At 37.2% G+C, this 13,958-nt stretch overlaps 1 protein-coding gene across 1 annotated transcript; it reads left to right on the top strand.

Moving 5' to 3' along the window:
- Window positions 1-112: 112 nt before the first annotated feature.
- tmprss7 (transmembrane serine protease 7) lies at window positions 113-12,862 on the top strand. The gene is made up of 18 exons (XM_082184280.1): window positions 113-370; window positions 2,380-2,581; window positions 2,829-2,959; window positions 3,048-3,115; window positions 3,209-3,402; window positions 3,628-3,663; window positions 4,913-5,141; window positions 5,219-5,343; window positions 5,417-5,529; window positions 5,629-5,735; window positions 6,409-6,545; window positions 6,717-6,824; window positions 8,812-8,919; window positions 9,000-9,116; window positions 11,134-11,332; window positions 11,439-11,707; window positions 12,254-12,390; window positions 12,547-12,862. Exons 1-18 carry the CDS (start codon window positions 302-304, stop codon window positions 12,703-12,705), a joined length of 2,508 nt encoding a protein of 835 aa, XP_082040406.1. The 5' UTR covers window positions 113-301; the 3' UTR covers window positions 12,706-12,862.
- The last annotated feature ends 1,096 nt before the right edge of the window (window positions 12,863-13,958 follow it).

Below are 13,958 nucleotides of genomic sequence, written 5' to 3'. Positions count from 1 at the left end.
ACAGTCTGTGCCTGAATGTGTTCAAATATATAAAGTTGTGTGTGTTTCAGCATTCTCTATTATTATTCAAAGAGGTTGAATGCATCTATAGGATAAGTGAACACAAGGCTCACTGTCTGCACACCTACCAGGATACAGTTACACACTGTTAGGTGGAAACGAAGCTCCTCGTGTCGTTTGCCTTCATTCCGCTGCTCACATTCACGTCGTGGTAACAGACAGGGATTTTAGGGGGGAAACAGTTTTAACAATGCAGGGTGCAGCATTTGAGATTACCGGTCCAAATGAATGACTGTATGCCATGGAAACAGCGCGAGAGGAAGGCGGGCAGGGGAGCGAGGATGATGTGGCCCGGGAAGACGCCACAAGTGTGAGTAATGAATACTGCTAGACCCTTTGAATATCACCATGGTAAACCGAGATAAAACAAAATAACATTTTTTGTTATTGTCGTCAATAGTCACTTAGTAATAGTCTCTTGAGTAGGCTAATTGTTATTTACAGCAAAATCACAATATAAAATACTAGGGGTTCTCTTTCAAATAAATAAACAATGTTTTTATTTAGTTTAGTTTTTTTTATTGCACATTTTTTATGAATGGTGGTAACCAAGTTCTATAGTTTTACTGTAGGGCTAATAGTAATTTCAGAAACCAAGTTATTTTGGCGTAAACTGCAGTATGGTGATTTCTGTGAGAGTAAAACCATTTTGACCTCTGTTGGGGCGGCTATATGGAGTTTTTGGCTTGACATTTCTCAAATAAGCCTCGAAAAAATTATTTTTACTTAACTATTTGAATAAAGCCCATAACTGCATGGAAGTGGGTTTATCTGAATATCATAAGAATTTACATAAGAGATCGCAGTTTATTTGTTGTGACCTGCCTCGATGTATTGTAGCCTAAAGTGTATACAGTATCTCACTACGCTTAACTTGGTGAAAGATTGGGACCGTCTACAAAGAAGGTTCTTACTAAAAACGTTCAATGACTCTGTCATCGGAAGTGTACGCAAATATATTTATTTGTTTTAATTGTGCTCCAAAATGTGAAACACAAATCTATGTGTGTACATTGCTCTTTTTATTTAACTGTGACAGGGCCATTGTACGTTTTTCTTATCGTTTATATTTTGTAGATGGTCCCTATGTACTGTACCTGCTATTTTTGTACTTCAACTTAATTTTGAGGAGTTTCGAAATTAAATTTACGTTTAACTCTTGATTGTCTTTGAATAATATTTTAGCTTTATTTTCCTCGGAAATACCGTGTTACCTCGTTGTAAATGAAATAGGGCGGAAGAGATGGGATGACATCATGTAAATAATGCATGACTGGACAACCTCAGTGAACGCGAGAGTCATTGTGATGGTCGCGAAACAAATGATTCTAACTTACCTTTCAGAAATATTTATCTATGTCTGGTAAAATTTGCTTGCTTCAAAAAATTGAAACAGTGATATCATAGTAGCTACAGTGATGCGATTAGTTGAGAATACCACAGTACGTTGATATCTATTGCATTACAATGATGCTTCATGGTGTTTCTAAGCAAAATGTCTACAAAACATTAGCACCATGTCCAATAAACCATGACAGTACTGTATCATACCTGTTTTGTAAGTCAATGTTACATGTAATTGTGTGTCTAAATCTGAGTATGGGTAATTGTTTAATTGTATTGGAAAAAGTTCACTTCTTGTTGTAGCAATAGCTGTAACCAAATATTCAAGATTGGGGTTGACCAGTGTCTGACCCCATGTCTAGTGTGATTATAGCCCTTACCTTGTCCATGAACTGGGAATAGTGTAGACGTAAGATCTATATTCATAGGTTTTATACTCAAGAAAACCAGGTTCAGTCAGGTTGATGGACAATAGATAGAGATTGCGGTAATTGGTTGTAATACTTTATTATGAGAGAAATGACTGAGGTAGTTGCACATCAAGTCATTGTGAACTCAGAGTTAGGTGGATTTTGTAACCCAGTTGGATCTCTCTCAGAATTACTGAGTGGCTTTACCATGTAACTCTAACCGCTCATTGCAATAATATCTGTTTGTGATAAGACCACACAACACACACCTTAAATCCACAGCTATACTGATTTCCCACTCATTCTCCATTTGAGCCAATTAAAATGTGAGGCCGTCTTCAAGAAATGTAGTCCTGAAATGACATCAGCACTTTGGTGGCAGCACATTTATGATATCTTGTGACTCTAGCATTGTGTAATAAAATTATCAGAAAGTTATGATAGTACTCATGCAAATTACTATAATCCAGGTCATCACACTTTTGATTCTAACAGCGGTTGGCTTTTTTCACCAGTGTGTGTTTATTGCATCAGGTCAGAATGTGATACATACCTGTGGTTTCAGGTAGCTGACGTGTCCGTGGAAGTGGCTACGGTGGACGCAACTCTTAATAAACTATGCAGAAGATACAACAGACGCAGAAGAAGAGCAAAAAAGCCAAAGAAGAAAAACCCAATATTGGATCTTCAGAATCTGGCCATCCTCATTACAGTGGTGGTGTTTGTCATTGTGGTGATAATGTGGTCTCTTCTGTGGGTTTTTATATGTAAGCTCAACACAAACACTCATATACATACCCTTGTGAAAAGAAGTGCACTTAATTGTATTGTGTAGACTTGATGTAAATAAGATTAATAGATATTATTAATTATTAATAGATATTATTAATGAAATGAACGACCACTTAAGTGTACTCAAATTTCCTTCTTTTAAAAGTATGCTTTTTCACAAGGGTATACAAAGTTATGTCCACATATCTAATTTAACTGAAGTGTACACTATGTGTTTTGTAGTCCGGAGAGAGAGCAACAGTGGTGTTTATTTTGCTGGTATGTTCCGTGTTGCCAACGTGGAGTTTATACCAGAGTACAGGCATGCTGACTCGAGTGAGTTTGTGTCCATGGCTAACCGCGTCCAGCATGTGGTGAGTGACACAGCAAAAATATGTCATTAGAATAAAAGGCCTTCAAAAGCCATTGTCACCATCACTTTAATATTTATCTTCCAATAAGATAACCAGCGTATACCGAACGTCATCAGTGTCCAGACTCTACAAACAAACCGTCATCTCTGATCTGAGGTACAGCCGCTCCAGTACTACTCTGCTAGATGGATTTACTTCATTAGGTCAATTGAGATGTCACATGGTTACAATTACCTCTCACCCCATCAGTAATAATAATCAAGGTGGTGTACTGGTGCATTTCTGGATGATCTTCGTGGTGCCGCACCTGAAGACTCCAGCAGTGTGTGAGGAGTGCTTGAGTGCCATCCTCAGGGACTCTGTCCTTATGAGTATGAAGAACAGGTCTTCAGTGGGCTTCCTGCAGGGCCTTCCTGTGGACATCGACTCCATTCTTGTCAATGGTAATCTTAGCCACTGTTACCCCTTCTCAAGTGCCCCCCAATTTTAGCAAGACAGTACATATAAGACATACCAAAAATAAAAAGGTTGCTTCTCATGAGTCCTTCTGACTAACTAATTTTACACAATGTTAAATGTTATGTACGTCTTTTAAAAAAAAAAATTTATTTCAGCTTCAGAAGCATTATTATGGTAAATTTATATATGTGTATATATTGTCTTCCCAGTTGCTTTACGCTCGGATTACACATCAACAGCTGTGGGTGAGTCAGTCAATTTACATATATGACCGGGGTTGTGTGCAATTCAGAACTGAATTGAGCAGCCTTTTCAATTTTAGCTTAATTCTAGAACTTGACTTGAATTGAATTTATATTTATAGCAAATTTGAACCTTAACGTACATTACCATTTAAAAGTTTGGGGTTGAAAAAAAAATACAGTAAAAACAGAAATATTGTAAATTGTAATATTATTACAATTTAAAAATTCTATTTTCATTGATTTTAAAATGGATTTAATTCCTGAATTTTCAGAATCATTACTCCAGTCTTCAGTGTCACATGATCCTTCAGAAATCATTCTAATATGATGATTTATTATTATCATGTTGAAGTTGTGCTGCATAGAAAGATTATTTTATGAATAGAAAGATTAAAAAACAGCATTTATATTACTTCTACAAAAGATTTATATGAATCTTTTTAAAAAGCATTTTAAAATCTATGAAAATTGAATTTTTAAATTGTAATAATACTGCAATTTGCAATAATCATAATACGTCTGTTTTTACTGTATTTTTTTTTCAACCCCACACTTTCAAATGGTAATGTACGTTAAGGTTCAAATTTGCTATAAATGTAAATTCAATTCAAGTAAAGTTCTAGAATTAAGCTGAAATTTAAAAGGCTGCTCAATTCAGTTCTGAATTGCACACAAAAGATTTATATGTATCTTTTGTAAATTTACTGTCACTTTTGATCAATACATGTACATATTTTTTTATGTTTCATTAATTGAATGTAATTTTATGGAGTATGGCGTAAGAACATTTCTTATTTACACCAGTCTTTAAAATGAAGCCATGGATATCAATATTTTTTTTAAGTATTTGAAAATTTTTATTAATTGATTTAATTATTAATTAATTAAAACTAAATTAAAATCTGTTTTAATGGCTGTGTTAATTAGTTTTGACAGAATTTTATAGTTTACAAAATAAGTAGAGAAAAAAATCTTTCTACATTTTAGGAAATAAATGTTTTTTTAATATTGTATTTATGTTTTGCAAGTTGTGAAAACTGGAAGTAACTGTGTTGAGTTTCTTTGAATGGCAATTCAGTAAATTTCACTTGCAATACATTTCAAATTAAATTCCAATTCATTTTGAATTTAGTTATAAAATTCTGAATTTTCCAACCCCCTTTTGAATGTGTATTATTATTATTGACAGAATCTTGTTTCTGTAATTCTGTGTTTGATGGGTTCTGTAATCATCTCTCTGTGTGTATAGGCTCTCAGTGTGTGGATAAGCTGTACGCAGGTGTTCCTGATGTGAGTGTTCCCCTCAACGTGTTCTCTTCATGGGGAAGCTTGAGCTGCTACATCAAACTGACAAGTGCTCCAGGCTCAGTCGTCCGACTCACTGTGAACAGCTTGAGTATTGACCCTAGTGACTGCGTCTATGATTCCCTCACCGTGTATGACGCTTTGCTTCCTATGAGAGGCTTGATTCTCTACAGGTTTGTGACAGAAGGGAGCGGAAAGATCTTGAAGTCAGTCTTGATTGAGTTGACAATTTTCATGCATTCTCTTCAAGGTTTTGTGAATCAGTGTCAGCCCCGATCTCATTGGTCTCCACCTCCAATGTCATGCTGCTCTCATTCAGACTCACACAAGGCAGAAAGATCTTCCGAGGATTCTTCCAGGCTCTCATGGAAGAGCGTGAGTCCTTCGACTAAAGTATTTGTATGTTTGTGTCTGGTGATACTGAGCCTCTTTTGTCTTTCCCATACAGAGTGTATAAATATGATAGCGTTACCCGCTGGCCCAGGTGATGCTGGAGTTATAACCAGTCCATTCTACCCCAATCTGTTACCCCGTCAGTGCTCCTGCTCCTGGATGTTTCAGGTACTGCACCCAATCAAAAGCGTTTTTTAATGTGTAGAAATATTATCCACAGTATTCGCGTGACAGAGCGGTGTTTTTTGTTGGCTGTTGATGTATCAGATGCCCAGCGGTCCTCTGGGTGTAGCTCTCAGGTTCCAGAACTACATGCTTAAACTAAAAGACTTGCAAAACTGTGAACACGGCTGGTGGAAAGTCAATGAGATTATGTAAGTGCTTTGTCAAGGGTACATTTCACCTCATTTCTGAGTCAGTTATCTTTAGGTTTTTATTTTTATTTAATTTTTTCTACATTTTATTTCTTATAGGAATCGTTAAAAGTCATTTTTTACTCACCGATCGCTATGAAACGGAAGTTGCGATAGTCTCTTCTTCCCTATTGTGACGTATATAAGAGTGAAATGGCTTCTTGAACAAGAAAAAATTTAGGGCGGGACTTGATTTTGTCCATCAGGAATTTATTGGATCATTGGATGATTGTGGTTTGCTATTGCTGTGATGTCATGTGAGCGACAGGTTGTCCCGACCTTCGCGCCAGTAAACACATCATCAGAGAAGAGAAGAGATGTCGAAAAACATTTTTGGTCAATTTTGATTTCATGGTGACTGTAAATATTTTGAAGAAGCTTCATGCAGCTCTTTTTCATTCAGCAATAGTTCCCACTGACCAAACACCAAAAAAAAAAAAAGGGCCATAAAACACAATTTTTGTCCCACATAAGAAGGTCAAACAGGTTTTGAAAGACATGATGGTGAGTAAATAATGACAGAATATTCATTTTAGCTGAACTATTCCTTCAGTGTTGACAGTATGTGATATTTATCAGGTCTGATATTCAACGTTTGTCAATTGGTATATAAATAACTGTGATTGATTTACAGATATTGTGGAAATTACATTGACCACTCAACTGTCTTCCGTATTCCTGCTCAAAACCCTGAAGTGGTTTTCCGCTGCAGTTCACGAAGTGCTGACCAACCCTTCAGAGCCACTTACAGCAGTTACAACACCAGTCAGCGTAAGAACAATGCTGCTGATACAAAGGAAATGGAGAACAATTTCAAATAGTCCTTTTTCTCAAGTAGTTCAATCTGACTTACGAGCAAAGGAATACTATTTATAATTATATGCCAGTAAAATGACTCATGGCACCAAATGGGTTTACTCTGGTCTTGTTTGTTTCTCCTAGCATGCCCAGAAAGTCACTTCTTGTGCTCTACAGGCCTGTGTGTGGAAAAGTTCAAGCGCTGTGATGGACTGGATGACTGTCAGGATGAGAGCGATGAGATTTTTTGTTGTATGTAAACCACAAAATTATGTAATCCAAGTAGTTATACTATAGTAAAACAAGTAACAAACTAGTATTTCATGTTAGTTTGATATACTATAACTGCTTTTCCACCGTCAGGTAAAACTATTCTCGTTGCTTAACCGTTCCATTCCGTGCCGATCCGGCCCAGTCGATACGGGTTTGGTTTAATTTTCCATCCTGAGTGGCGACGTCACTACACGCATTCTACCAGCATGGCTAGCTAACCATGCTGAGAATTCAGTTTATAATTAAAACGGTTTATAATTGGGCCGTGGCGAACCAAGCTCAGGTGGAAGCATAACTGGAACTTTTCCTTACTGTTCTTAGAACCGTTCTAACTGACGGTGGAAAAGTGGCTTAAAGGACAAGTTCGGTATTTTACACTTAAAGCCCTGTTTACAGATCGTATCTGATGAAATAGAACGGTTAAGATTAAAATTTGGACACATGCTCCTGTCCCGAGAATTTTAGGGTTTATTTCGCTTTTGTGGACCTATTTTGCCAAACGCGTCACACCCGTGATTCTTCCGTTGAGAGCTTGAATAATAGATACTCCAGCCCAGTTGGTGGCGATAATGCACCTTTGCCAATTGCATGCAAACCACGGGCATTTCATTGAATACACAGAAGAAGCAGAAGAAGAAGCGGCGGAGTAATACCGTAAAGGTGCTGCGGTCTCACAGCACGTCCTATACAAGTCAATGGAGTTGGACAAAAACTACGATAAAACCTGTTGGAATGCATCTTTTTCAGCGATTTTTGAGTGAACATATCAGTGAACACCCCTGACCACTCGGTGAGTTTCACGTCTTTGTAAACGAAAGTTTAATGTGTTTTTAGGAAGGAATCTTCCAGTGCACATAGACAACCATTGTGGGGGTGGGGGTGTGGGGGTGGGGGTGGGGGGGGGGGGGGGGGAGCGAAATAAACCTAAAATTCTCGGGACAGGAGCATGTGTCCAAATTTTAATCTTAACCGTTCTATTTCATCAGATACGATCTGTAAACAGGGCTTTAAGTGTAAAATACCGAACTTGTCCTTTAAAATTGTACAAGAATAATATAGAACAGTGGTTCTCAACCACAGAGCTACAGGACACCTCAGCAAACTTCCAGAGGGGCCCCAATAATTGTTCAAATTATTTTAATTTAGTTGTATTATAGGGGTCCTATTATGCTTTTTTACATTTTCAACTTTCTTTAGTGTGTAATGTTGCTGTTTGTGCATGAAAAAGGTCTGCAAAGTAACGAAGCACTAAGTCCACTCCAAAGGGAGTTATTCTCTATAAGCACTGTTTATGAACCTGAAACGACTCGATTGTAGTCTTGAGTTCTCTTCCGGGAACGTACATGTCACAATATTCCTAATTTAAATAATAACCGCCCAAAGCATTCGCAAAAAAGGTGTGAGGCCTGGTTGAGTTGGGTTAGCAGTGTGTTGAAACTTGCGGTTATGGTAGGGGCGTGACATTTCCAAAACACACTTGAGGCGCTTGACCAATTACAACACACTGGTCTTGCTGACCAATCAGAGGTTATTGCGCTTTTTGGAAGGAGGGGCTTCATAGAGACCGGAACTAAACAGAGCGTAATAGACAGACTGGGAAGAGAGGTGCTGCCATAAATATATATATCTATGGGTGCTGCTGCTGCAACAATATAAGATATTTGAAAAATAATGTGATTTATGAACATTTAAACATGAAATCCTATTCTAGTAGTCCCCAAAAACAAAATCAAGACTTTGAAAAAAGGCATAATAGGTGTCCTTTAACATAATTTTAATGAAACATATTTTTGAATTTATTTGTAGTATTAGAGGAACATATCAGCTTAGATAGGAGGGTCTTTGAATATCGTCTTAAATGCAAGAGAGAAATGTAGAAAGGTTGAGAACTACTGGTTTACAACAATATCTTGGTATTTCAAAATAGTATTCATGTGAATATTCACTATTTTATTGTCTGTAACAGCTAAACCTCCTAAAATCTGTGGAGGTTCATCCCCTTTGCACCCATTATACATCTGTAATGGAGAGATGGACTGTTCCAGTGGTAAAGATGAGACCAACTGTAGTCAAGGTAATGTGAAAACTATTTAAAGATTCTAACTTTGATAGGTGTCAATTGTTTGTACAGTTATTAATTTGTTGGCTATGCAGAGACTAGCTGTTCTGGAGTCAGTTACCAATGTGGCAATGGAGCCTGCATTCTTAAGAAAAATGCTAAATGTGATGGCGTACCCGACTGCTTCGACCTCAGTGATGAGAAGGACTGTGGTGAGTTTTACTGTGGCAACATCCAAAAACATCATGTCACTCATCAGATTGGTTGTAGACATTTAAACAGACAGAACTAGTCCTAGTCTAAATACAATGTATGTCTGTTTTCGTGTTTTTTTTTGCTGGTTATTACTAATCTTTTATTCTTAAATTCAACTATTACTAATAAAATCTCCTTTGAGCCAAACAATCAACAATATGGTAGCTTCAAATCCATACGAGGTATCAATACGGAATCAATCTGACTTCAAATGTATTTCGGTCACAGAATTAAAAATAATATACATGAATCATAGAATTAAAGACACATCTTACATCAAATTATCAGGTTTTTTGCTTGCACTTTTAGCCTATACTTTCTTCCTGCTTCTTTGCTCTCATTTCTCATTTCAAAAGGTTGCAAAGAAAACCAAAGCGTGAAGAGTAAGGAAAAAAATCAAGAAAAAAATGACTGTGGAAAAATGAACATTAATTTGCAGGCAATTTTATGCTTTCTTTGTTTTGTTTTTGTTTTCTTTCTTTTTTTGGTTCATTTCCTTCACGTGTCTATATATACACATATACTACTTGGCTTCATCACTCTGTCTCCTCTCCACCAGTAAGCTGGTGTGTGCTGGGCGTTCTGGCGCAATATGGCTGCCGTCGCATCATCCAGGTGGATGCTGCACATTGGTGGTGGTTGAGGAGATTCCCCCCTTATATGTAAAGCGCTTTGAGTGCCGAGAAAAGCGCTATATAAATGTAACAAATGATTATTATTATTATAAAACATACAGTCTCTCACTTCCTCTAAATATGGATCAGTGATTTCGATGACATCACTCTGCTTCTCATCAGATTTTCTGTCCAATCAAATGCTCTCTAGAATCTAAAGCATCCCGTAAGTTGGCCCCCCCTACATTATAAATAGATGCTGAAGCTGCGGCTAAAATCAGTCACTTGTTCACACATTTACTATTTTCTACATGGTGAATGGCACATTGTGCACTATAAAGGGGATAGTGAATTGTAAATACATACAGTGTATTGGCTATTTTAAAAAAGAGGAGGAACTGTTCAATATGTCCCGCCTTGTCTTCCTGTTTCAGTGGAAATGTCATCATCACATTGAATAATACTATGCGTTTCAAGGCACTTTAGTGGCCTTTAAGATTCACATTGATGTTATAAATCAATTAAGTTCCACATCCTTCAAAGAGACTCCAAAAGTTAATTTAGGACCACCATGTTTTATGACTGGCTAACCACTCAACCTAAAATATCCTCCATATACTATGATGATATTGTTGCTATTATTATGATCTATTGACCTTTTTACAATGGTTGTCTTGAAACGATGTTTGGTAATTGGTGTGTGTGTGTGTGTGTGTGTGTGTGTGTGTGTGTGTGTGTGTGTGTGTGTGTGTGTGTGTGTGTGTGTGTGTGTGTGTGTGTGTGTGTGTGTGTGTGTGTGTGTGTGTGTGTGTGTGTGTGTGTGTGTGTGTGTGTGTGTGTGTGTTGGAGTTGAATCAGAGGGAGATTACAGGAGACAAGCTGAGCTTTGTTCATGGTTCATTCTCTTTCTAAACGCTCTCTGGTTTTATTGGATTTGGCTCATTAGATGCACCTGTCATGATTGAACAGTTTATGCACATACAATGTTTGGAATAATTAAGATTTTTTTTTTATGTTTTTGAAAGAAGTCTCTTATGCTCACCAAGGCTGAATCTACCATTTAAAATACTCTTTTCTATTTTAATCTATTTTAAAATGTAATTTATTCCTGTAATGACAAAGCTGAGTTTTCAGCAGAGACTTTACTCCAGTCTTCAGTGTCACATGATCATCAATCATTCTAATTCAGTTCTCAATTATTATTACATTGAAAATTCTTTTGACCAGTAGTAGTGTACACACCTGATCAGTGTACACATTTATACATCCTTACATAGCATGTCAGTCATTTTTTGATGGCTGTACACTAACACACTTTTTTTATCTGCTTGTGTCTTATTTGTTTCCATATGATTATTAGCCTGTGGCAATCCCACCCCTTTAAAGCGCATATTTGATAGCGCCTCCCCACAACAGCGCATTGTAGGTGGGATCAATGCGGTGGAAGGAGAATGGCCGTGGCAGGTCAGCATGCATTTTTCTGGTCAGCTGTATTGCGGAGCATCAGTCCTCTCTGATGAGTGGCTCATTTCTGCAGCGCACTGTTTTAGCAAAGAGAGGTGAGGAACGTCAGGTAGACCTAAACTGTTGAATATCAAAGTTATTTTAGCAGGTAAGTAAACCATGCCATTTCTTAATGCAGTTTGAGCAAGTGTGATCTTTCAGGTTGTCAGATCCACGTATGTGGATGGCTCATCTGGGCATGCTAAACCAGGGAAATGCCAAGCATGTGGCCGAGATCCGTCGAATTGTGGTGCATGAATTCTACAATGCAAGAAATTTTGACTATGACATTGCCCTCGTGCAGTTGAAGAAGGCCTGGCCCAGCAGCCTGGAACAATATATCCAGCCCATCTGTCTGCCGGCCGCTTCTCAAACCTTCACTGACGGGCACCGCTGCTGGGTCACCGGTTGGGGTTACCGCTCTGAACAGGGTAAAGAGCTCAAAAAACAATGACAGATGATGTAAACTACTGTTCAAAAGCTGATTGAAAAGATTTTTAAATTTTTAAAAAAACGCAGGTTTCTTATGCTTACCAAGGCTGCATTTATTTGATTGAAAATACAGTGAAAACAGTAACATTTTGAAATATTATTAAAATATTTCAAATCTACTTAATTATATTTTTTTATGTAATTTATTCTTGTGATGGCAAAGCTGAATTTTCAGCATCATTTCTCCAGTCTTCAGTGTCATATGACATTTTTTATTACTTATAGTATTGAAAACAGTTGTGCTGTTTACTATTTTTGTGAAAACTTTGATGAATAGAAAAAAACTGTTGTTATTTTAAACAGAAATCTTTTGTAACAGTATTAATGTCATTACTGTCACTTTTGATTTGTCCTTGCTGAATAAAAGTATTCAGTCTTACAGACCCCAAACTTTTAAACAGGAGTGCAACTAGAAAAATAAAATCAGTTTTATAGGTCTACAATAAATGACAATGAAATAGCATATTTTTCCTCTGTTTATACAGATAAGGTGCTACCCACAGTATTGCAGAAGGCAGAAGTTAGCATTTTAAGTCAGAGTGAATGCAAGAGAAGCTACAGCCCCGTGTCACCTCGCATGCTGTGTGCTGGCGTGTCCTCAGGAGAACAAGATGCCTGTCGGGTGAGGGGAGATAACAGGCACTGGACTTGGTCCTGCCTTATGAACCAAACATAAGCTTAGTATCTAATTTCAGAGCATTATTAAAGTATTAACCTTTCTCGTTGTTTAAAGTGAGCTGTCTCTTTGGATTTTTACATAAGCAGTTTTTGATTGCAGGGGGATTCGGGTGGTCCTCTGTCCTGTCAAGCACACGCAGGCAGCCGCTGGTTTCTGACGGGCATTGTGAGTTGGGGTTCCGGCTGTGGCAGACCCAACTTTCCCGGAGTTTACACCAGAGTGGCCAAGTTCATAGATTGGATCCAAAGACATATTTAAAAATGCACAGCCAAGTAAATCCACCTTATAATTCAGTCTGTAACTTAACTCATTTAAAACAAGCCATTTTCACCTAAACAACAACTAAATGTGTTATTTAATGGTCATTCAATCATGTAACACCATTATAATACATTTGTCTTGAACAATAAAGTTATTGTTGGTGTTTTTTAAGTTTAACATGTATACTATATAGTATAATAAACACACACACACACATTTTGTATTGTTTGTAATATAATAGAGACCAATGGTTCTACGATCTACTTAGGCTTAGTTGCAATGCTTTTGAGAAACACAGCCCTGGACGTTTCACTGTTGCACATGGCAAAATATGGGCTGCACTTTTACACAGCTGTTTTTAAGTGCAAATTGGTATAGCTCAATGGCACCATATTCGATTCAAAATAGTTATTACAAGTATTATATAAAAAAATGGCCTTGGTACACTTTAATATCAATATATAGCGAGAATGAATAAACATTCATATGGATTTCTGTGTTGGTTTCTGAACCTTTAATTAAAAAACATAGCTCAAAAGACTTGGACACAAAGAGCTGGATACGAGAGATCTTAAAAAAAGGAAGATATGGTAGGTTTCAGTGCAAGTTTTTGAAAATGATACCGTTATTGTCTCCATGTAAACTACAAAAATACAAATTTGTGAAAACGGTGACGTCATGGTCATGCGTATTACGTTCAGTTTATAGGCATAGTGTTTCTTTAAAAGGTGACATCGCCAACTAGCTTGCATAATACAGTGTTTTTAATGTTTTCGCGCATTAGGGATTGTTTTGACAAGGTTGTCGCATGTGTGAGAAAAAACGCAAAGGAAAAACAGTTTTTTTTACATCGTTATCGTATAAACGTAGCCTGAGATTTTAAGTATGTTTACACGACAATAGGGTAGCCTACTAAAAAAAGGTTTTCCTATCCATTTTTCAAGACGACAACGTTGTCAGATAATAATCCGTTCACACAGATCCACGAAAACGCTGTATTAAAAACGCTGTATTATGCATACAGGTCAGTAGTTGGTGATGTCACCTTGTAAAGAAACACCACATACCTATAAACTATAAGCAAGTGCATGACGTCACCGTTTTCACACATTCGCGTTTTTGTAGTTTAAACGGAGACAATAACGATATCTTTTTCAAAAACTCGCCTTTTGAAACCCATTTTCAAAAGTTTGTGTTTTTAGGCACGTTGTCGTGAACGGCCAAAACGCATAAAAAGTTTTCAGTTTTTA

The sequence above is a fragment of the Leuciscus leuciscus genome (assembly GCF_965113295.1).
Source record: "Leuciscus leuciscus genome assembly, chromosome: 11".
NCBI classification, from domain to species: domain Eukaryota; kingdom Metazoa; phylum Chordata; class Actinopteri; order Cypriniformes; family Leuciscidae; genus Leuciscus; species Leuciscus leuciscus.
Note: the sequence above shows the minus strand (reverse complement) of the source record. Positions and strands in the feature narration are given on the sequence as shown.